The sequence below is a fragment of the Microplitis demolitor genome, chromosome 3 (genome assembly GCF_026212275.2).
Source record: "Microplitis demolitor isolate Queensland-Clemson2020A chromosome 3, iyMicDemo2.1a, whole genome shotgun sequence".
Classification (NCBI taxonomy): domain Eukaryota; kingdom Metazoa; phylum Arthropoda; class Insecta; order Hymenoptera; family Braconidae; genus Microplitis; species Microplitis demolitor.
In genome coordinates, this window is record NC_068547.1 from 2,552,653 (window position 1) to 2,578,534 (window position 25,882).

Genomic DNA, 25,882 nt, shown 5'->3' on the forward strand with positions numbered 1-25,882 from the left:
TTATTTTTGTTTTATTGGAATATTTGAGCAAATAGACTTTGAATAGATTGCGCGAAATTAAAAATGAAATTGAAATTATTTTGTATCTGTAGTATTTAATTAAATATCTATTTGTAAATTCCCGCTAAAAAAATTGAAAATTTTCGAAAACCGAATTTCTATCAGATCTTAACGTTTTAAGGATCTAGAAAGCTATTCTGACCAATTTCACGATTATGTCCGAGTGTATGTATGTAAATATTCTATAACTTTTGAACGGATGAATCGATTTTGATTGTTAATGTATCATTCGACGCAGCTTGTTAAATTCTGTAAGCTGTAAAAATTTAAACTTCATCGGTGAAGTACATTCGGAGATATTTCAAAAATAAATTATTTAAAAAATGTTTTTTTTTTTGGAAGACTTTTAATTTGCTCGATGGATTGATTTCAAAATCTAGTCAGCTCTAAAACTTTATAAGACGCGTCGAATGCTATCTTAACGATCCATATCGATTCATTCGTTCTTCTGGAAAGTCTTCTAGAAAAATGCTAACACATAAAAGTAAAGGAAGATAATGTCTCTAGGATTTCTCTAGAATATCCGTAAGATTAATGGTCGAAGTGCTCGAAAATGTATATACAACAACTTTTTCGAGCTTGATGAGCTCGAAAACGCCAGTAAGTTTTGAGGCTGGCCCGCAGGGTCAACTGATAGACCGATTTGTTTTTCTTCTGTTCAAATTTAGTTTGAGTAAATAAAAATGAACTTAATCCTACTAGCCAATAATTTGAATTTTGCAGCTTATATACGTAATGAAGCTCAAAAAAAGATCATGTGTGCTCGTCTGTAATTTAATGACGTAATAAAAAATTAATTAAAAAATAATAAATGAGCAGTATCGGATATATTTTAACCTGTAATATGATACTACTTTGCAGTTGTTTAAAGTGCTGGTTGGGATTAATGTTAAAAACGCTTGAGAGAGATTGGAATTCCGGCGTGCGGAAGTCGCGGAGCTTCGTTAGCAAACGGGCCGGTACGTTTTGTTGGTAGAATGCGCGCGAGGGAGACCAGCGATATGTATAGAAGAGGAAAAAGGATGGGAGGGTAAAATAGACATACAATATAGAGAGAAGAAGAAAGACAAAGAGAGAGAAAACGTTTGTGGATAAGCGTAGATGGCAGGAAAAGAGAGAATAAAGAAGTGAAGAGGTAAAAGGATAAAGGTATGGAAAACGAGAGAATACAAGAGTGAGAGGAGTAGCACACACGAGTTTACAGCTAGGGGTTGCCAGTGGTTTCAGTGTGTGGTGTGCCACGGTTCGTCGACCGACCTCTCTCGGGCGTTTAACGATCGCGTTGCAGCCACCGAACCCCATTCGCAAAAACTATAAATCCATCCTACACTTTTTCTATTTTATATACATATATATATATATAGGTATACAGGAACTAGAATGACGATTTCATTAACCCATGTATGTATAAAAAAAAAAAAGAAGAATAAACACGTGAGAAAAATAATTGTCGCCGGTGGAAAAAAAGTTTTCACTTTGGCAGACATACTGACAGACTATTTTCCAGTCAAGAGAAGAGACAATGAAGAAAAATAATGAAGGAAAATAAATAAAAATAAATAAAAGTAAATTAAAAACAAAGTAAAAAAGACATAAAAGAATCGAGTACCCGTTCTCGAGCTGTAATCTCAAGTTTCATTCACGTCGCCTCGGCTTCTTTCCAGAGTTCTTGCACTCCCACGAGCAGTGATGTAATTCTCGAGGAGGCACTTCGCACTTGTTCTCAGTGCTGGTTCTCTTAGCACCTCATACCTCATGACCTCCAAGTAAAACGACTTGTTCGGACGTTTCGACGTCCCCTCTTTCATCCCCATCACTTTTTCTATCCCGTAAGTAAAACCCGTTTGTTGAATTTCGAATCGCGCTTCTCTGTGACGGTAAGAAAATAAAAAAACTACCCAGCGAGAAAAAAATTAGATATATATATATTTAAGTGAGATAAGAGAGGAAAAATCGTGGGGATTAACATTCCCCTCTTTAAATCCGCAATCTTTTTCTTTTTTACATTTTGCCGACAGTTTGCTGCAGGGGTGAAACTTAACACACCCATCCACCCATTTATATATATACATACTGTCAAAGTATCATATACTAGGGTATCTTGCTGTTTGTTTAGCGTGATAGGTTATATATACATACACACATATACATATGTATATACAAGAAAAGATTGCCAATGGATCATTTCAACTGTATGGATTTAAAACCGGAAATCTACTACTACAACTCCCATTGTTATTTTCGACTCTATGTATAAAGAATTTCTCCAACAGCAGGAGAACCAGAAGTTACTGATTCTATCTACTCGTCTTTCCGTTGAAAAATAAACATATTGATCTTACCACACGAATTTCATAGCAACTAAAACTCATAAATCTTGTTGCTTTCAATTCGAGCTTACACACCCGGGATAATCCAAATAACATATATTAAAAAAAATATTATATATATTTATTTATTTATTTATTATATTATCATTTTTCATTTTTAACTGAAATATAACTCGCGATATAAAATTATTATCTGACAGTCAAATAAAATTCATCATCCCTATCTATATATATATATATATATATATATATATATTTGTTTAACTGTTTTATACTTATACATATAGATAAAAATAAATTTTTTTACTCGATTTTTATGATGTTTTTGTGGAATCGTATTTTCTATTGGACCGATGGTAATAAAAGGACTGTAGAAAATGGGTTAAAGCTCACATCAGTACAGATGAAAGTGTGTGGGAGTGTGTGGTAGAGTAGATTTCGTGTTATGTGTGTGAGTAGAATGAGAATCGATATCGGATCTAGTGGACGAAAAAAGGCCAACAGACAGCTTTTTCGCTCTCCACTGGCTTCTTCCACTTTGCTCTTTTTTATCAACCTAAAAAAGTAGCAAATGAGTTCATATGAGCTAAGCTAAAAAATGTTGCGTTTTTTTTTTAAACAAAATCGGTTATTAAAATTTTAAAATGAACATTTTATATTATTAAAGATAATAATAATAATAAAGGCGGAAGCCATATATCCAATTTATAGTAACAAGTGATGCATTCGATGGTACTCGGAAAAAATAATGAAAACTCACTAATTGATATAATCACAGATATTGTCGCGTGTTACCTTCCGCGGTGTACCCCACTACCGGTGATCTCTCATGACAATCGGATAATTAGAAACTAGGTCATGAAAATCCCGAGGATTAACGTCATCGACTACTGAACCATTTCCACTACTAACAGATCAGTTACGTTTATTTATAATTAATGGTCATTAAACAAACAAAATATATACTGACAAAAAATATCTATCTATATATCAACTATGTGAACTATCAATTAATTTGCTCGTACTTTTCCCTTCATATATTTATATTAATTTACATAATATCAATACCGCGTTATTTCTAACTTTGTCATTATCATTATTATTCACCATTACTGCAAACATATTATATTACATGAAATAACAGTAACAAAATTGATCAACCGCAAGCAAAATACGACCAGTGAATATCAATATTGACGCATCATATACATATATATATAGAACTTAAAAATATCACTAAAAATATGAATAACTTTAAACAAACATTGAATGCAATTATTAAAGTTAGTGATTTATTCATTGTCCTGTCGACTTTTTGTCAGTTAAATTATTCCATTGCCGAGTCTTGTGTTAACGCTTGGCATTAATTATTCCCGAGCTAATGAGAGCCCGTTTCATCTCTCGACCCACACCTACGCCTCAAGTAGAAAAAGACCAGTCAAAACCTAAAGCATATTCAGCTCGACGTTTTAACTTCACTGTTTTCATTTTTTTCTTCTTCTATTACTTTCCCTCCCTTGTCCTCTCACTCTTTCTTTTTTTTTTCTCTAATTTTTTAGACTTAAACAAAATTTAGTCACGTTTAAACAGCGTAACATGCTTCCTCGACGAGAATATTTCTCAACGGTGGTTTAATAGTTGCCGCGTGAAAATTGTAAGTGGTCTCTTTTACTTGTCTGTCGGATGCTGTAAGTAGTTAAGTATTTCGTCCACTGTAAATACTGACTTTACTTTTAATGCAAGTACTTTACGGCTAACTCAGTTATACTTTTCTCTCACTTGTCCCTCCTCTCTTTACTTGTCTACACGTCTGCCTTTATCTGCATCACCATAATCTAACACACTAGGGAAATAACTGCTATCATGAGGAAACAAGTACCAACAATAAGTCTTACTCTTGTTTTAAAGTTATACCTTGCATGCACCAGCATTTACTTACTCTTCTACTAGTGTTTAAAAATATTACTACCACAAAAGTTGGCACGTTTAAAAAATTATGTTTTGTGTTTTATAAGTACACGTTAAGATAAAACGAGGTTAACAGTCCATAATATTGTGTATTTAAGTTGATAAAAGTTTGTCCGAAAAAAAAAAAAAAGAAGAGATAGATACAGAAACGTCTGTATAAATATACACAATTTGAATAAATGAGAAGAAGATAGCGAAGGGATAAAGAAAAAAAATGAAATATTTATAAAGATAGTAAGCTGCTAAACGGTACAACATTTTACAAAGCGTAAGGATGTATTTAATGTTTAAACTAACACAGCAAGCCAATTAAGAAAATTTTCGGAAGCACGAATCTCCGCACTGCTCTCAGCTCTGGGCGTTTAAGGTTTACTTAACTAAGTGCTGAGACTTTAAATTTCGGAATAAGTTTGTGTGTTTTAAATTCTGCTGAATAATAGTGCAGGCAGACTGACACCACAACAGCTACTGGGTTTTTTAGCTGAATAATTAAACGTGTGGGAAAAAAACATGGGACTTATTTTTGAGAGTAAGAGACAGGAATGTTGCTGCAGACACAAACAGCTAATTATTACACAATCAGTCAGCTAAATCGTGCATGAGGTTCTGATGACACTTACGTCTTTCATATGGCAATATATCTCATTGGTTATTCACTGGGACAGCTTTTGGGTACATCTGCTGCTGGAGTAGTAAACATACGTGGCTCGCATAATCTAACTTTGCATATGTTATAGTGACGTATTCTCAAACAGCATATTGCTAAGAATATTTATGTGTTATCTATATACATATATATATTATTTAAATACACGAGGGTAAGGCGAAATGGGGAAGCTTGAAAAAATCATTCAAAAATAAGTTTCGGATCTCTGAATTCAAATCTACGATTTTAAGATTTTGAAAGTGTTTGAGAAAAAAATTTTGTTCCAATAAAATTATTTACTAATTTTTTCTCTGTCATTTAAATCAAAAGATATTACGATTTTGTTATCGTGGAAAACAAAAGTATGGTAATGAAACATCGGATATAATAGATATTGATTGACCCACAGAAAAATAATTAATGATTTTATTTTTGTCACTGACTCTTCACAGAAAAAAAGGATTTCTTGGCGCAAAAAATTTTTTCTTGTTCTAAAAGAATTTTACTTGACCTAAGAAATTTTTTGTACTATACAGTGAAAACAAAAATTTTCTTGGGGTGAGAAAAAATTTTCTTAGAACGAGAAAAAAATTTTTCAGGCGAGAAAAAAATTCTTGAGCCAAGAAAAATTTTTGCCTTCAACTTATAATACAAAAATATTTTTTGCGCCAAGAAATTCTTTTTTTCTGTGTATGTAATGGAGAAATGTTTGATGTAATTATCGTGAATCACTGAATATTAAAGCTTCTGAAGGTATATATTAAATAAATTTTTTTTTTTATAGAAAATTGATTACCTCGTATCAAGATTGCTGAAGTACGGCAATTGTTATCATTTGTAATTTTGGAATGTAATTTTAAATAAGTTCTCACTTGCAATTTATATTTGGAAATTTTATAAATAATTAAATAGATTTTGAATGAGAACAATAGTTATTTAAAGAAAAATATGATTCTGACATTTATCTGACCTTTCGGTAGCCAGAGAAGATAATATTTACGTCAAAGAAGAGATTTACAAGATTTTAATAAAAATGTCATATCTAGTTTTTTGATATTAAAATCTAAAAATTAAAAATTTTGTTCCTATAAATAATAACTCCCGTGTATCTCAATTACTTAAAAATAATTGATCATAATTTAGAAGGTGGAAAAAAAATTTTCACTGAAATTTTCCATTTTGCCTGACCCTATAAATAAATGTATCAATATATACATATATTTTTTATATAAAAAGCATAGATATATGTAGTACAGTTATATAAAGAGTTGACTAACAACTTTTAGAGCGTAACGTTAAATTGTTGTTACAGAATATAGTTTTTAATTAAAAAGTTTGTTGACTCCGCATTTACGTGAGTTATCGACACAGCTACTGTATTTGACGACGACAAACTCTACACAGTCCAATTTATATTTCACTTTTAACTACCACATAGTTTAATTTAATAATAATTATTACTTTTCAACGCGTGAAAATTAATATTTCAAATTTATCAATAAACATCGAATTATTTACTTTTTACGCTCAATAATTATAGAACATACATTGTATTTACTATTGTTATTTTTATCATTAAATAATGTACGAATCGTATTAAGCATGAATAGTTTATCATCACAACCAGATAATCTGTATTCAAAATATCCATTATTATTATTAAATATTAATTATTTCAAAAAATTTTGAATAAATAATAATTTTATGTTGATTACGTATTAAATATTACTAAATATCTTTAAAATTTTTCAAGCAAAAATTTTTTGACATAAAGCAGAGTAGAGTGTGAACACAAACCCCCGAGATAATTAAAAAAAATATTTAATAATTTAATTAAAGAAATTTAATTACGTATAAACGTACGGTAAAACACTGGGACGATCGATTTTCAAAAGACCATTATGTTGTTATATATAATTATATTATTGTGTGAGGTTACATAGAAAGCATCATATAATAATGATAATAATGATTATTATTATCATTAGTGGATTATAAAGGTCATGTAAAGGTTTTTGAAGAGCTAAAGCACCGCGGTACCACTGAAACATTAACGTAATCGTGGGTACATAAATTTGAGCATTGGATAGCTTTTACTAGAACCACTTTAAATTTCAGTGTAAACCACAAAATTGCATCGAAAGCAAGCCCACAAACCTCTTCAACCCTTTTTCACTGAAATTTATTTATTTAATCCTTTCTTTTGATTTTTATTTTCCCGCTTCTTGGCCGTGTGCGTTTTTCATTTTTATGCCTTGAGAAACTAAAAACAATGTACCGATAAATTTACACCAAAAGACGATGAGAGTTTTTGAAGTGGTGAACTAAACGTTAAAACGGCTCACGGGAATCAACTTCTCGCTTACCACCTAACGGTTTCTACTTGCAGAAAAAAAAAAAATGGAGGAAAAAAGAAAACAGACCTGAAGAGAAAAAAAATAAAATAAAGAACTGGAAGACTGAAAAAGATTCTACAATTCCAGGGTTTCAAAAACAACAACAACAAAAACAAGACAATAAGACAGAATAAAAAAAGTTGCCTTATTTATTGAGTTTCTTGTGTATTGTCCTCGTGCTCAAAAATCCTCTTGTAAAATCCTCGTTTATTTTTTACCTCACGTTGTTATATTTATTATATATATTTGCTTTACATGCCAACGTGCAAAAAAATTAATAAAGCCGATGACACGAAAAAGAAGAGAAACAAAACAAAGATTGATTTTCCGGAATGATGCGGGAAAAACACGGAAGCTACCCTTCATTTCCCAGGGTCATTTCCTTGGAAATAGCCGTGCGCGTCATTCGTTCGTTCAAAGTACTATACATACGTTTGGTATATATATATATATATATATATATATATATATATATATATATACAGATATATATACGATATACAGCCAGCAGGGAATTTAATCGAATTGCTGTAGTAAAACTGCTTAGTAACGAGGACACGTGGCAAGAACTGTACGATCCAATTTATTCCAAAATTTTATTTCCTTCATTTTCCGAGTTTATTTCTTTTTTAACATTTCGTTTCCCTTGATTTTGTTATTTTAAAATGAATTCACTAGTTTTATTTAACGTATATATGAAGATATAAATAGCGATCGTATTCGTGTAGGGGAGAACCCGATGAAATTGGTGGTTTTTTTCAAGAATAATGGATTTATGATGATTTGAATCATGTTTCTTATTACTTTTTTCCGTATAATTAACTCTCATGATCGGTTTTTTTGATTTATATTATAAATATAACGTTATTTCTCTTATAACCGAGTGAACGTTTTATTGAAAGTATGAAAAAATATGATAAATCGTGTGCGTTCAATTTCTTTGATTGAAAATTTGTTTCGTTTTTAGCTGTGAATACATGCGAGCTGATTTTAAGTGATTTATTAAAGTTACGCATGGTTGAGACGCGATTACCAAAATCATCGTCTGATACTGTTCCGACAGTTAAATTTATTTTTAAATTATCACACTTTATATTATGTTACATATAATTGACAAAGTGCAGGCAATTGTTGTGTCAGTACGAGTCAATAGTGAGGGTAATCGCGGTTCACTTAAACGCATTGTTACAGTTAACAATGCAAATTTAAATGAACATGTAAAAGTTTCATAAACCGCTAGAAATCGCGGGAAATTAAATTCAAAAATTAATATTTCGTATTTTATTAATAATTATTGTGGTATGCATTAACGCTTAATTTATGATTTATAATTATTTATATTGTCGAAAATAACAATACGACTGTTTATAAAATAATGAGCAATGATTTATTAATTAAATATTCACAACTAAAAAGAACCGTCAACGTTATTATGTATCAATACCACTGTCAGAATATGAGTAGCTCTCAACTCTAATTAAACAAATATATACATCGCGATGCTCAACTAAAAAAAGAGAATACTTTTTAAATAAAACATCTGCAATATTTACATTTCCTACAAAATAAATATCGAACTGCGAAAAATTAATCTTTAGCTCGCACTCTAAATATTTATCCGGAGTATAAATATTAGAAGCTTAAGCTCTAGAAAAGTTTAGTCTTCTCAAATATTTACAATTAACATTTTTCAATATTTTAATTCTAGTCATTTTATTCTCTTGCACTTTATTGGGAAACAAATTTCCGTGTTTATGAACATATCGACTTGACCGAAAATAAATCACGTTCATTGAAGCTTAATCCATTCCTATTTTATTCATATTCAACCACTTCATGTATATATATTCACAATGTTGATTAATAATTTAAACGAACTGAGTAATTCGAAGTTTTGTCTGATAATTTAGCAAACAAATAAAAGTCAATATGAAAGACAACGCATAAAACTAAATTAATCTAGTTGCCCATTCTGTCCCGATTCAGTTATTTATTTATATATTCCAAAGGTAATATTCTCTATAAATACAACATTGTCGGAAATGTCACAGCACCGGGAATATTGATCAATTATTAATGTTTTAATAACGGTAATTCATTAAATAGCATTGTTTTAGTACAATTTACTGGATTGTAGAGTATTGAGTTATAAATAGCAATCGGTTAATAGTTAATAGACAGATATTCCATCACACATGATTCAACAATCACAAGGGTCACTATTGCGTTTTCACTCTTCCGCGCTAACGAGAGAGAAAGATACCATATAACCAAAGAATTGATCAACGATACCGCAGTTGCAATATAACCTCGACAATTTGCGGCTATTGTGCAATTGCTTTTCGATCTACAGGCGCCTTTAACTAATAGCGGAAATCAATCGTTTTGACGACATTAATCGGCCATTTCGTTAAATTCCACAAGTTCAATCCCTCGATTCCCCATTTATGAGAAATTTTCACACACACTCCTACATGCATATATTATTAATGTTTAATTGATTGTTGGTTATAATTATCGTTGTTGTCTGTTCATATATATATATATATATATATATATATATATATATATATATATATATATATACATTGCTGCTATCATCCTTATCATTATTATTATCATATGAATGTATGTATAGGCTTACATAGATGTACAAATATACATCTATACACATGAACATATTGACATTTTGAGTTTATACAGTTCAGATGTCCGACGATTTTGAGAGTGAGGTCCACCACTTTAATGCCAGGACAATAGGGGTGGGAGGGACACATGCCGTGAGGTTTACTGAGAGGAAACTCGGTTATGTGTTTGCCAAGATACCATCTCGCGCAAGAGACTGCTGTAGAATATCCAATCAAAGAGAGAGAGGATAACTAGTTATATGTCTATGCGTATAGATATATATATATATATATGTATGTATGTGTGTATTGGTATGCGAAACTCGTGTTAGATGATCCATTGGGATACGGAGCGCGATGCAACTATAATCAGTTCGATATGGAATATTTTTTCCGTCGGGAATAAAAAGCTTAAGGTTCATTCAATTTCATAACACGTTTTGTAAGTTTGTTTAATAAATATTATCGATAAAATATTATTATTTATCACTCAAGAATACAGTCGTTATATCAATCACTTGATAAAAATTTTATTTATTTATTTTAGAGTATGGAAACTGTAATCTGCATTAGTAAGAATTTTTTAATGCTTTTTAAAACCAGGTGCTAATCATTATGGAAAAAAATAGATATCGCGGCAATGTATTTTTTGTGGAGGGAAATAAATTTTAAAAAAGTAACAAAGGTGTTAAAAAGTAAAAAAGTAAAATAATGATGATATATTTTCATTAAGATTGTATTGATTAGTGGAAGAGGGTGAAAAAAATAAAATAATTAAGGCAGAAGTTCAAAAGGCAGGAATTTTCTGAGCGAGTAACCAGTCGAGGGTTTTGAGAGGAAAGAGAAAGAGAGAACCCGTCCAAACCCTTTAACGTTCCTTTGAGCCACTTTAATTCTCTTTAACCAAGCAGCATGCATATTCTATCAGCCACCTAACCCAAAACCGCATCATCCCAGAACACAGTCAGCCACCCACTGTACCAACTGCGTAACCCCTGGAAACTCAATGCACTTTTCCATTCAAAAGCTTCCATCACTCTTGCACTACCCCCAAAAACCTCATACCCTGTTTTTCCTTCGTTTCAGATTTTTTTGTTCTATTTTGTTATACCCCTTTTTTTGTTCATTTTCCTCTTTTGCTTCCCATCAACTATTATACGTGCTTGCAAAACACTCGATGGTTTTTTGTTTTTGTTTTTTTTTTTTCTTTTATTCAGAAACTCTCATCCTAAAACCACTGCTACTTTTCGTTAAAAATTATTAAAATTGTTTGTTTTAAATGCAACAGCAGTCTAATTCAATTAATTATTAGTTAACTTTTATTTTGTTGTTTAACCAGAATTTATTTATCTCTATTATTATTGTTTGTTTTTTTTTTTTTTTTTTTTTTTTTTGCTTTTATTATGTTCCCTCGTATAATCACAACAAATTCAACGACATTTTATGAAAAAGTATTTTTCCAATTAAAAACTTTTAATAAATACTGCATTGTAATAACTACCAGAACAAAAATAATAACATTAACAATAATAACAACTTTCATCACTATAATCAGTAGTAAATCAGCATGTGAGAAGTATCAGTAAATTATAAAAATTATCAATGATCCTAATAATTACTAAAGTATGTGATAATGCAGGTCATCGATTACCGGATGGTAGCCATTTTAATTGATATCCGTAGAGGCAGGAGTAGCGGCACCAGCATACAGTGGAAGCTGCAAACTTGACCCAATCTGTAGCTACAGCAGCAATAGCACCAGCTCGTGTAAACTTCAATTTGTGAATGGAATTCAGGACACGAGAGAACCCGATATATGAGTACGCAAGACTATTCCGCAACAAACAGTGAGGTTAAAAATAAACCTTGACAAGGGTTTAATTACAAACATAATTAAATAATAATAATAATTATTATTGTTATTATTATTTAATTATAATGTAAATGTCGAATTGAATGAAAATGGCTACGCATCCCTTGTACGCAAGTAAGATTACATTTACATAGCAACTAGGTCATCGGAAATTTAACACAAACGAGCACAAAGGCATTTGAGTATGCTGTTATGTACTCAAGGGTCTCAAGCTGAATTTAGACAATAATTTATTCAAAAGTATTTTGATTAAACTAGTGTCAAACAAAGATTATCGTCTGTTGTTTTGGTAAAATTTTTTAATCTTCTGATATAATTAAAGAAAAAAATTATCAAAGTAAAGCAAAGTAATAAAAAAAGTCTGTGTTATTGGTACTGATGCACTGTGAAACTAGTGGTTATTTCAGATCGCGTGACCGGAATACATTTGAGTGAATCGCGGAATCGGAAACGATAAGTCGGTGTCAAGGGTGCAGTGAAATCGGATCTCATCAAAGCGGAATCGTTACGCCAGGCATCGACACCAGCCGTGAAATAGAGCCAGAGACAGAGATAAAGGTAAAGGAATCAAGTATTACGGGTGGGAAACGCACGTACACTGAAATAGGAAAATGGGTGTATAAAGAGACAAGATTATGTGTTCAGTATTAGTGCACGGTAAAGGTGATTATAACGGCGATAGCAATGGCAACAGTAATAGTCGTGTTGGTATTGGTGATAAAAGGGGTAAAAGGCACGAATTGGAAAACCAGTGGGTGTTAAAGGTAATGGTGATGGGAGCGGCGTTGAAGGGGTTGGAAATGAAGAAGAGATGGGGGTTGATTCATCGTTCGATCGGCCATGTCATTGATCCGGGTTCGAGGAGCTAAAGCTCGAGAATTATCGACGAGATACGGGCTGATGGCTGAGTCTGTTGACTCTCTCTCTCTATTAAGTGAGCCGTAAAGGCTTTAGAGGATCAGAAAAATAAATAATATAGATATTTATAGGACTTACCTCTTTGTCGCCACGCTGATGAACTCTGCAGTGGAGAAACGCCGTTTGGCTGATTGCTGTTGTTACGTTCCGCGGTACGTTTTCGTCGTAGTACGGCCAATCATTCAGGGTATTGTGCTCGTTCGCTCGGTGATCACGAAACAGCAGGCCTGTATATAACACAATAATTATAAAAATAAAATATCTATTGATTTTCTTTTTTTTTTTTTTTTTTTTTATAGAATGTATTTAATATTGCGTTGATTATTATAAGGGTTAAAGGGATGATGGTAATATATATAAATTTTGTTGGTAAGATGGGTAGATTGTTGGGTATAAAAAGTGTAGGGTGCACATGGGAGATAATAAATAAGAAAATGTCGATAAAACTGACCGAAAAATGTTTCACGTTCGGACCAGATCACATACACATTTTACTGTTACATGATTTACTGTATGGTATATTTAACTATTTTACCTTTATATATTGGGTTAGAGTCTGGTGTGTCTCGCAGCGCTATCACTTAAATTAAATTTAAAAGGATGGGAGGATATGGAATTGAAAAAATAAGTTGATTTAAGTGTGTGTAAATAAATGGCGGTCGAAGACGAAGGAGAAGAGAGAGAGGAGAAGAAGATCTGTGTGATAAACCCAGTTATAAATGTAGAGGTGCAATGATCCTTGAAAGAGATTGCTTTATTCATTTCTTCTTTTTATATTATTTTTCTTTTTTTTTTTTTTTTGTTTCCCGACATTTGTAAAAAATCATGACGGATAAATGAGGGTAAAATATTGAGGTCTGAAAAATTTACGAGAATGAAAAAATATATAAACATTTGTATGTGGCATGAGTGAGAAGTGACCGGGCGGACAAACCGGTCTGGTCATTTCACTTGTGAAAAGTGTGTACAAGTTTTGTAGATGGATAAAGGTAGAAGTGGATCGGGACAGACGGCCTGGGAGAAAAACCAGGGAATCGGAGAAAAAAAACATTTATATAGATATATTTTATGAAAAAGAATAAATAAAATAGATGAGAACAAGAAGTATGATCGAAAGATGAGGGAGTGGATCCAATCACAACCCTGGGAAGTTGTTCGAGCTCTACCCTTGTCTTGTTTAGGTTGATGTATTTATTGTGGCTTGTGGTGAGCTGATGATAATGTGAGACACTAAAGCACATCATTATTTTACTTATTTTTTTTTTTTTTTCCAGAAAATACTCCCAAGCAAATGAATAGCGGGCTATTTTGATAACATTAGTAATGACTAATGGCGAACTGAGAAAGTATAGCAAAAAAAATTATTATTAATGACTTGAAATCTTTTGGTTTTATTTATTTAAGTGTTGAAGAGCTGAGACAGTGAAATTTAATGTCAAAATATTATTTCCGGTTACAGTGGATACTTTAGATAGAAATTAATAAAAATGTTGAGTGAAAAAGACATCAAGACACCCGGTGATCATATTATTATACAATTTAATTTATTCTCAGCAATCTCTCGTATACTTTGGAGCCGCAGAAGGTGCTCTCTTGGTGAGAGATTAATGGATCTCGTAGTATAGCAGTGACTTTCAGGTTGCACCGGCAAACCTGTAGACTTGGTTATACTATAAGAGCACGTAGAATGAAGAAAATAGAGTGAAATATATATATGTATACATATATATTTAATACTCAGTAGCTTTCTCGTATATTACATTTTTCATGTCGAAATATTTTCATGTTCGTATTGTGCTTTTGAAAAACTTTGGGCTTCATTGTTGCTTTCCATTCATCGAGCGCGTCAAGACGTTATTACAGTTAAATATATGTACTTGTATGTGAACGTCGAGACATCGAGTGAGTGTTTCTCACGCATTATGAAAGGAAGATATTACTAAAACTAAGCCGTGAGCCTGATTGTACTAACGGTGAAGAGCAGCGAGCATGACTATAAGCTCAATGAAACTTTGATAATCCAGCGTTGAAACAAAAGATTTATTGGGCAAATTTTGAGAGCTCAACAGTCATTATAAAGTAATATTCCACGTTAAGTTAAGTTTCATAATATAACTTTTGGATAGGCTTGTAGTTTTTATTGACGTTATATTATATGCGTTAACAATCCAAATGCTGTTGATATACTAAATAATACTTTAATGTTGACAGACATATTTATTATTAATTTTTATGAGTTATATGAAAAGACTGTTTTAATTTATTCAATAATAATTTCAAATATTATTTTTTCATTAACAGCTCATAAAGTGCGTACTTGAAACACTCATATTATAATTAAAATCTCAATTAAAATATACGAAACCTTATGATTAAAATTTTTTTATTTTACGACAAATCATTATAAATTCATGCTCTGATCACTTGCGCATTTTTAATTATAATTAAGCGACACAAAATTTCACTATTTTTAATGGGGTTTTTTTCTGCAATAATCTATAGTTAATGTTAAAGTAATCAGGTGGATTAATATTATCTATATCTATCTATATTATAATTTTAATTGGGCTTATGTGCATATGAACGCACGAACAGGCCAACCCACAAACAAAAATCATTAATTTTATTACGTTTTTTAAAATAAATACCACAGTAAAATAATTTCAAAATTTTTAAAATTGATATGAATAAATGGGATCAATTTTTTGCGGTTTATTTCTTATCTATGAAATTTTTGCACACTTTTGACGCAAAGCATTTCATAATTTTTCCTACTCAAAGACACTATAGAGAAGAAATGTTTATATTGCCTAAAGTTATTCCTCACAGTCACCTCACCTTATCCAACATTCAATGCATAAGTAAAAAAAAAATTATTCGAAAACCCAAAAGTGCACACCTCAAAGGCTGATGTAATATTTTGAGTAGTCAATTTACTTTTCATTACTAAACCATGTATTTATTTTTGAACTAACGAAAAAGTTTCATCTATTTTATGAACAGAAAATATTTTTTGACAGCTTCGCGTTCGACGTGTGCAATATTTTTTGAAAATTTAAAAAGACTATACTGCCGTACTAAGCACAAAGATGTTAACTTGAATAGGAATACCATAGTAAGTTACTGCTTCTGTGCTTAGCACGGCAGTATAATGCTCGAATAAAAATTTATTTACTAATTCAAGCGTTAGTATGAAGCTCAAACATTTAATCAAGAAAATGTTAATAATTAAAAACTGGGTAAGCAAATAAATGTGTCTAGTATGTACTCAGGGTAGAGTAAATTTATTTTTGGGTTATATTATGCACACACAGGAACCAGTTCAAAGGACTTGCCACATCGTATGGAGCGTATCAGATACAAAGACTGCTCGAGACTCATACGATCGAGTATCGAGTGACCAGTGGAGTGCACTGAACTCCGAAAGCAGCTGAACGATGTGCATAACCAGGTCGAAGGGGAGAAGACTGCAGATAGAAGCATCATATACCTCGAAATAAATCGCGTTGTTGTTTAATGTATGAGCCAAACAAGAAGTAGTCTTCAATAAATATCAAACTCTATGTTTATAATGTACGACATGAACGATCTATGATTGTAAACGGCTTGATGCGTAATCAAAAACGAATTAAATCGAATCAAACGCCCACGGAACTATTGGATTGAGTTTCCAATAAGAGGCAGGAGATAAATTGAACCATGTTCGTTGTGCTTTTTTGACTCCCTCACTCCCTTCACTTTCAGCTTCTCTCGTTTCCTTGGTTCATCGACTACCACTTCATTCCTCATTTCTCAACCCCTCCCCCCATCGCCTTCGGCAAAATAGACCGGATGCTACTCACTCTTTATTTCTTACTCTTGTCGTTCGACTAAAATGACTGAGGGTCTTACGAGAAAAATTGAATCGCTTGTGCACTCAATCGTATATCACATACATATATATATATGAGATATACTTTCCAATGTTCAAAAAAAATAAATAAAGGAATCGTAGCAAACCGATTTCAATGGTGATCATAATCTTGTGATTCTCGCACGTCGATGGGGTTTAAATCAAACAGGGCTTGAATCTGTACTGAAAATGGATGAGCACAACAATATGCCCGATACTTTTTATACAAGCCAACTACCGACACACTAACGCCAATGCCGGAATTCATCCTTCGGGTCTTTTCTTCGTGGCTTTTCAAAAATCCAATATTGTTCTGCTGTAGATTGCTGTTACGGTTTTATACATTTTTTTTTTTTATATATATTTTTATTTCTGCACACCGTGTCGTGAAACATAAAATAAATATCTATAATATTATTTATATAATAAAAGACTCTTTACACCTTTTGTACGAAGGAATTTATTTGATAAACTTATTTTTTTTACTGTTCAAGTTTTATTAAATTTTTATTCACAAATACTATATTTATGAACGCGATGGCTTACATGTAATACTTTAGTACATAAAAAAAATACTTTTGTTTTAACTACTAAACTAAGAGAATGAATAAAGTTATTAGTGATATATAAAAAGTTTTTATCGTAAAAAAAAAAAACATTTTTGCAGCATATAATATCGTAAAAAAAACAAAAAAAAAATTACATTAATTTTATTTCAATTTTTTACGATAAAAAAAAATTTACGTTACGAAATGCGATATGAATATTTAATTAAAAATAAAATGATACTTTTAAAATGTCATAAAAAAAATTCATTACTCAAAAACAAACCAAATATTTATTTTACTCAGCACAAATCATTTTTCAGAACGAAAAAAAAATGATGACGTAAATAAATGACAGCAGAATGATGTCAAAGATAATGTAAAAAAATAAATAAATTTGATGTTTCATATTTTAGAGTACTTTATTGTTATTATTATTATTTATATATTTTTCAACCTGAATATTTAGTACAGGCGTTTTAGGAGAGTCATTTCATTTCAGAATCACGGCGAACAAAAGTTTAACATGACGTTATTCGTGATAAAATAAATAAAACGGATGTATAAAGCGTAAGAAGTACAAGGTATTTATCCAATAAAGAGTCAAGTCACGCGCAGACTTCTCGCAAGAAGCTAGTCGTAGCAGTGCACTCACTAGTGTAGTGTACTATAACCTTCATTGTAGTCCTGGGTTTGTATGTTAGTAAAGTAATCCACAGGAATTGCAAGTCTTCTCGTAGTGTACTACTTGCTTACGTAAATTGAAATGCCGGGCATAAAATAGCTAACATAATAAAACAACTCATTTTCATTACTAATAATAATAATAATGATAATAATAAAAATAACAACAACACCAATAATGTTAGCAATTTAAGTTACTAAGTGCATTAAACTAAATTGAAAATAAAATTATAATATTAACCTGACTTGAAAAATTTAATTTTTACCCCGTTCTTAGACTAGTTGATCTGCTTTTGAATTCTTTAAAAGATTTTATGTTTTTAGTTCTCTCGAAAAAATTCAAATGCAAGAGAATGGAATGACTAGAATTAAAATATTGAAAAATGTTAATTGTAAATATTTGAGAAGACTAAACTTTTCTAGAGCTTAAGCTTCCAATATTTATACTCCGGATAAATATTTAGAGTGCGAGCTAAAGATTAATTTTTCGCAGTTCGATATTTATTTTGTAGGAAATGTAAATATTGCAGATGTTTTATTTGAAAAGTATTCTCTTTTTTTAGTTGAGCATCGCGATGTATACATTTGTTTAATTAGAGTTGAGAGCTACTCATATTTTGACAGTGGTATTGATACATAATAACGTTGACGGTTCTTTTTAGTTGTGAATATTTAATTAATAAATCATTGCTCATTATTTTATAAACAGTCGTATTGTTATTTTCGACAATATAAATAATTATAAATCATAAATTAAGCGTTAATGCATACCACAATAATTATTAATAAAATACGAAATATTAATTTTTGAATTTAATTTCCCGCGATTTTCAGCGGTTTATGAAACTTTTACATGTTCATTTAAATTTGCATTGTTAACTGTAACAATGCGTTTGAATGAACCGCGATTACCCTCACTATTGACTCGTACTGACACAACAATTGCCTGCACTTTGTCAATTATATGTAACATAATATAAAGTGTGATAATTTAAAAATAAATTTAACTGTCGGAACAGTATCAGACGATGATTTTGGTAATCGCGTCTCAACCATGCGTAACTTTAATAAATCACTTAAAATTAATTCGCATGTATTCACAGCTAAAAACAGATAAAATGTCTGTTCAGCAAAGTAAATTAACAAAATTAATTTCTTGTTAAGTTAATAAAAAAAAGATTCCTTTAGTATATGATTTAATACGTAATTCAGAGAGCCTCATTAGACATCCCCATTCTGACCTTTCCTTTCTCTTCTGTACCCTTCCACTCTCCCCCAAACGCTCTAATGTACTTTTAATCGACAGCTAATTGAGCTCTCAGGTCTGCTCACGTATTTTACTACCGTAACGATTCTTCCGGACTATCTCTCTCTCACTCACTCATTCACTCACTCACTCTTTTCAGCCTCTCTATTCCCAATAGATGCTCTCTTAATTATCGGAAAGTAAAAAGGCAAATACAATCAACGTTAAATGCATTTAATGTACTTATCAGTAATTGATCCTTGAACAAAATCACCAATTGACTTATAAAAAGAAAATTAATTTTATTTAAATCCTTTAAAAGTTATTTATATAAGTCAGCATCATAACGCCGTCTATTGACAAATAACTCAATAAAATATTTTATTAACTATTTTATTTCATAAAATTTCATACTAGACTGCATAAAAAAGTGCGAATATTATAGAAATCAATGGAGATAAGAGGAAAAATAATAACACATTATCTCATGCCCTCCAGTCCCTGGAGGTTTATCGGAAATGAAAAATTCTTAAATAAAGAAAGAACGCAGGTCCTTGTCGAGTTAGGGCAGTAGAATGAAGAAAAAAAAATAAAAATGAGAAGAAAGAACGGGGGAGTTTTCAGCCGCGAAGAGGGGGCGGAAAGTCTCTGAGAATGGAGTGCGAGCGGAATTTTCAATAACTTGCACAAATAACGTCCCAAAGCAGCTTTGAGATGTGGGTTTCCCTTTGCAGTGAAGTTGAAATAGAGAAAGCGAGGATACGGTTCAAGTATTAGACATAAACATAGGGCGGCACTTAAAAGATTTTTATACCACGCTGATTCGCTTCTCACTAAAATCCATCGATCTTACAATACTTATTTCCCTTTTTCACATTCTTCTTTAAACTTTCGTCGTTTCTTATATATATATCCCAATACTTTATCCATCTTCGTTTATCCTTTTACGTTTTACGATTTTTTTATACACTTTTTTTCTCTTCTTTTTGTTATATTTATCCCCTTTATTTTCTTCTCTTTCTATTTTCCACTTTCTCGTGCACTGCCTTAATATAAACGACACGTCGTTAAGTTTCCCGCCCCCACGCAGCTTCTGGCTGCTGAGTTCTCAAATAAATGACAGATTTTTTCTCTCCCTTACTAAGTCTCCCTTCACTCCTCCTTTCCCTTACGCTCTACATTTTCTTACTACTCTTTTATTTCTCATTTTACAAACAAATAAAAACAACCAAACAAACAAACAAATAAAATAAAATTCCAAACAGAAGAGCGTCAGTGATTGATTTTAGAGTTTAAAAAAACTAAATAAATAAAAAGTTATTTTTTAAAATTTTAAATAAAAGTTATACCCAGCACTACCTCGAGATTCATTTGCTATCTCACGATCGCCGTTACCTTGTTTATCGGCGTGTCAGATTAAACAAAGATTAATTGATCGCATTTTACACATCACAGTGCTGCTATAAAGGCAACACGTAGCCCTTTATGTCACGTTGCGACGTGTACGCTTTACTTGGATTTAAAACTAAAAAAACCTCCCTTTATCTGCAGTAACAGGACGTGAGAAATTTTTTTTTTAAAAGAAGGGAAAAAAGAATAACAAAAGTACTAACATGAGGTTAAAAAACTGCGGATAAAATTGAAGGAGTTAACGGGTAAAATTTTTTATGATACTCGAAGGCTGGTGGATACAGTGGCTGTTACTCAATAACACAGACGGGTGTAAAAGTGTTTACGGGTTTCTAAGCTCGTGCCGCCGGATTTTAGCTGAGTGGTAACACATACTATGTCGAGTATGCCGCGGGCGAAACTTTAAAGTTCACGACTGCAAATGAAAAATACCCCCGACTTGTGTATAGTATAGTTTACTACACTATACTATATATATTTATATAAATATAGATGTATAAAAAAAACTCGACGACTGGCGACGGCAGTATAAAATGTGAGCTTCGCCAAATACCCACCGCGAATAGTTTTCTGTGGTGACGACTCATTCATGTCTATCTTTTTTTCTAGTCTTCTTCTTTTTTTTTTTTTTTTTTTTTTTTTTTTATGTATAAGTTTCTTTACTTCGCGCATACCATTGTTGGATTCAATGATTTGAGACTTGCATTTGCAAACTTTTCTTAAATTTATGCATACATATATATATGAAGTATAATAAAGTACTTGAGTGTCGTATTATCTACTTTATATAATGTGAGAAAATCTACCAGAAGATTGGTTAAGCAGATTAAATTAAGTTTGAGTAATTTAAGTAATTTAGTTGAGTAATTGACGTCTCTATTTTTGCTTAATTTAAACGAATTTAAAATTTATTTTTAGTTTTTTTTTTTTTTTATGAAATAATTTACTTTTTATCAATAATCTTGTATACGAAAATTGATCAATTTTTCTGTATGGCTATCAGTGAATTGAATAACGTCAGATTCTATCGAAAATGAAAGATGAATTTTGTGTACTTGCAATGTTAAATGCAATTTGAAGGTAAATATTGACATTCAATTCAACGTTCATTGCATCGCGAGTAGAAAAGGTAATTATTGGTCAGACAATTTCGCTATTCATATTTTTTTTTACAACTTCCTTATGAAATTGGAAGTTGGATGGATAAAAAAAATGAAAAGTGTGTCGATAAATAAAACGAAGTAAATAAAAAATGAGAAAAATGATTCATGTCAATAGTCAAAGACACGAAAAGGTCGGTGTTATCGACATTCGTAACATAAATTTATCGGGTCGTTGATGCGGACGTAATCACTAACTTTCGTTGATTGACTTGGGAAGAAAACAAAAGCTGCCGCGCTATAGCGTTGAAATGCGAGAAAATAATACGAAAAGTTTGTTCGTAGAAACGATCAGTTGAATGAGGCGAGAAAAAGAGATGGAGTGATGTTGAGAAAGAAAAAAAATTAAATAAAATTATAAAAAAAAAAAAAATAAGAATAAGAGTTGAGAGTAAAGAGAGAAGTTAAGTCTAAGGATGAAGTTACGCGGCAGCTTTCTATTACTTTTTTTTTTTTCCTTATTTTCGTCGGCGTTACGTCTACCTTCGGCGATGTCTACAAAAAATAATTCTCACCTTAGTCGCGCGCGAGTCCACGTAGACGTTTAATCGATGTTGCGGCTAATCTTGGTCACTACTGCAGTGCCTGAAGGATCAGGATAGATCCGCCCGAGCTTTATCGGGTAAACACGGGAAAAAATAATATAAAAAAATTTACTAGTAAATTTTCTCGTGATGTCAACATGTGTTGCGAATATGATGAGTTTAAAATTACCTACTGCTCTACTGTCAATTAAAAATTTATCTAATGGCATTTTTTTTGTACATTTAAAGTTTTTATCTCGCAAAAAATTAATGAAAAATTAAAATGTACCTTTTTTCTAGTCACTTTGACAATTGTGAAATGTAAATTATCGTAGGAACTCATATTTAATTAACTTTAGAAATGTATGAAAAAATTTTAATTAATTCTGTCATTTTTATCGGATAATATCGATCCCGTCTCTGGCGTTTAATTTGCATGGAAGATTTATTGACAGTTTATATTTAAAGTATGTTAAATAATTAACGGTTAAGTAAAAAAAGAAATTTCAATAAAATATTTCATAAATTCAAGTCAAGGGTGATATTATTTTTGGCCATTTAAAAGTTTGTTTTTTTTATTACAGTCAAGGGTATTTTAATTAAACTATCGATTTCGATACTCGAAATAGATTTATTGATTTAATATAAGCTTAATAGTTATTATCATTATTATTATTATTATTATTATTATTATTATTATTATTATTATTATTATTATTATTATTATTATTATTATTATTATTATTATATGACACACTTACAAATAATTTTATTTTCTTTTACCGAACATTAAATTTCATAGATACCATAAAATTAACAAAGTTGGTAGCTCGAGCAACCCTTCAAGTTAATAATCGCAGGAAGCCTGTTTCAAAACTCAAATTTCCTCACAATAAAATATTTAATCATAATAAATAGCAGATACTAATACCAATAATAACAATAATATTAAATACTGTCCAGAAATATTTGCGGCAACATTTTATAGGGTCCACAAAAATTCTCCGAATGTCAAGAATTCCGATAGAAAATTCCTCACATCCGATGAAATTATTTACCCCAAATTTCGATTCAATAAAAACATAATACGTGATTTAATTTAATAACTTTAAATAAAACTAATAAAAAATAAAAAATCCCGAAAACGAATTACACCGGCAGTATTATAAATTTTAATTCCCCTAGAATCTCAACCAACGTCTCATTGTTTGTTCAAATACAAATTTACATGTCTGTATATATATATATATAAAAACATAATAGTCTGAAAGAGTCAAGCTTACTCAGGTCTCTCTATCTCACTAGCAGCAGTACTTTGTTAAATTGCGAAACTTTCGAATATGCTAATTCCCCTACCGATCCTAATGTTTCGCGCCACCTCGTACGACTCAAGTTGTAAACTTTAAACCCCTACACTTGACTAATTATTTCACCTGGTGTGTTTGCATCGTATTCACCCAGCCGCATTAATACACCGCCATACATCTATATAATTATATTATCAGAGTGAATAGAAGGTACTCGAGTATTTAGGTCCGCGTAATTTACGAATTCTTGGTCCATCTTTGTTTTCTATCCTCATTCAAGTCACCACTACTGGCACTATCACCACGAGCGCACCATCACCGACATTGCTACCACAGTACCACTAATACCAGCATAATCATCAGCAATACTAGACAATACTGTCGATGAATTTCCAAACGCATTCTCTCAAACATGACAAATTGGTTCGATGAAACATTTGCTCTGCTCTGGACGAGTCTATCCCTATTCAGAATGCACCAAACTATCATGGGAGGATACTGAACAAATGAGAGAGCGTGTGATAGTGAATAAGAGACAGTATTGGTCAAATAAATAGCTTATATATATATAGTAGTTAGCGTACGAATGAAACTACTGGGTCCAGGTTGTCCCGAATGATTTTGCGCATCGAATACCTCACTGATTTGCATTCCACGATTACCCAAGTTCCACGCGAATCTGTGGCTCAGGGGAAATAGAGATGTTAAAGGGCTTCCTCTCTAGATAGAGCTAGAAATTGTCGAATAGTTTGCACTTTCTCCTTTACAATTGTCTCGATTAAATCTACTTCGTATTATACCTATATATCGATTGTAATATTATTACGGATAATATAAATATAACATTATCATTAGTTTACACTTTACAGAGGACACATAAATAATTATTATTATTAATTAAATATTTAACCTCGACAAAAGCTTTTGATAAAAATGATATATACGTACTATGTATTTATAAAATGTATTAACTACTCGTAAATAATTAATTAATTATTTTGTTTATAATTCAAATCTCGAGAGAATTTTTAAACAGATGCATTACAAGCAGTCACGTCGATATGTTAATAAATTCTGAGTCAATACACTGACAAAAAATCGAGAGTAAATTCGGTGTGATTAAAGTAAATTTTATTTAAATTTAAATTCAAATTTACCGCCAAAATGATTTTTAAAAACCACTCTGCTCAGTGGGTAAATAGGGACTTAGTCTTTTTAGCAGAGTGGTCTGGATTTTATTTAAATTCACATTCACTCTGATTCGGAGTTTTAGTATTAAAAAAAACTCGCCTTGGGAGGTAATTTCACTCCAAGGGGATTAGATAAATAAAAAAAGTCGACTGCTCCACATTCACTCCGGATTTAATCCGTGTTCGATCCGAAAATTTTTTACAGCGCGCAGCATAAATGCGTGAAAATAAATATTAAATAAATTTTTTTATTTTAATGATAGTATTTGGGTAGACGTGCGCATGACGTGTATAGATTTTGTTCTAGTTTATTTTATATTTTACATATATATTATACATTCGTAAATATATATGTATGAATGTATGATATAATATAAAATTGAAATATTGCAACAATAAATTATTGTTCTTCGTTACTTTGTCGGATGTGATCAATGACGAGTGTGCTCACAGTTAATGAAGTCCCTGGCAGCTGGCCGGGACGTGAGGCTGCGAGCCAACGTGTTATTGACCTGAGAATTTGCACAATTTTTCTTTTCTTACGTAAAGAAAAAGAATACAACTTCAACTTTTTTTTTTCCAAAGTTTGATTACAATTTTATTGAAGTTGATTTTAAAAGAGGGAAGTAAATTTTAAATTAATAAGAATATAATTTTTGATATTTAAAATTATACTTGATTTTATAAATTCGAAACTCAATATCAGTCAGCCACTTGAGAATCTTTTAACGAGAATAGATTGACGTTAAAACGATTTTAATCAACGCATCTGCCTGCTCAAGCAAGATCGAAACTTTTTTATACTTTTTTTTTTTTATTTTTTTGACTGAATGAAGAACAAAACTGGTTTTCTACTAATAAGACAAAAGAATTGAGCTTCAATTGAATTGCCAATCGTATTCAATCATTTATCGTTAAAACTATTTTTTTTTTCTTTCGTAAAAAAAGAAGAAGTCAAATAATTAAGAATTTTTTTTATCAAAAAATTTAATCAACTTTTTATCTCAGTACTTTCAGATTTTGTTAGGGGTATTGTTGAAAAAAACGAGAATTCAATTAAGAAGATAAAAAAATTGAGGTTCAATTAAAATCTAATTATTTTGAAA

General features: G+C 31.2%; 1 protein-coding gene across 2 annotated transcripts in view; it reads right to left on the reverse strand.

Annotated features, from left to right (window-relative positions):
- LOC103568826 (zwei Ig domain protein zig-8) overlaps positions 1-25,882 on the reverse strand; it is a 116,176-nt gene that overhangs the window by 72,233 nt on the left and 18,061 nt on the right. For both annotated transcript variants that reach the window (XM_053737155.1, XM_008545802.2), the window contains exon 2: positions 12,897-13,045. In XM_053737155.1, the coding sequence (XP_053593130.1) occupies positions 12,897-13,045 (149 nt within the window). The remainder of the gene's footprint in view (positions 1-12,896; positions 13,046-25,882) is intronic.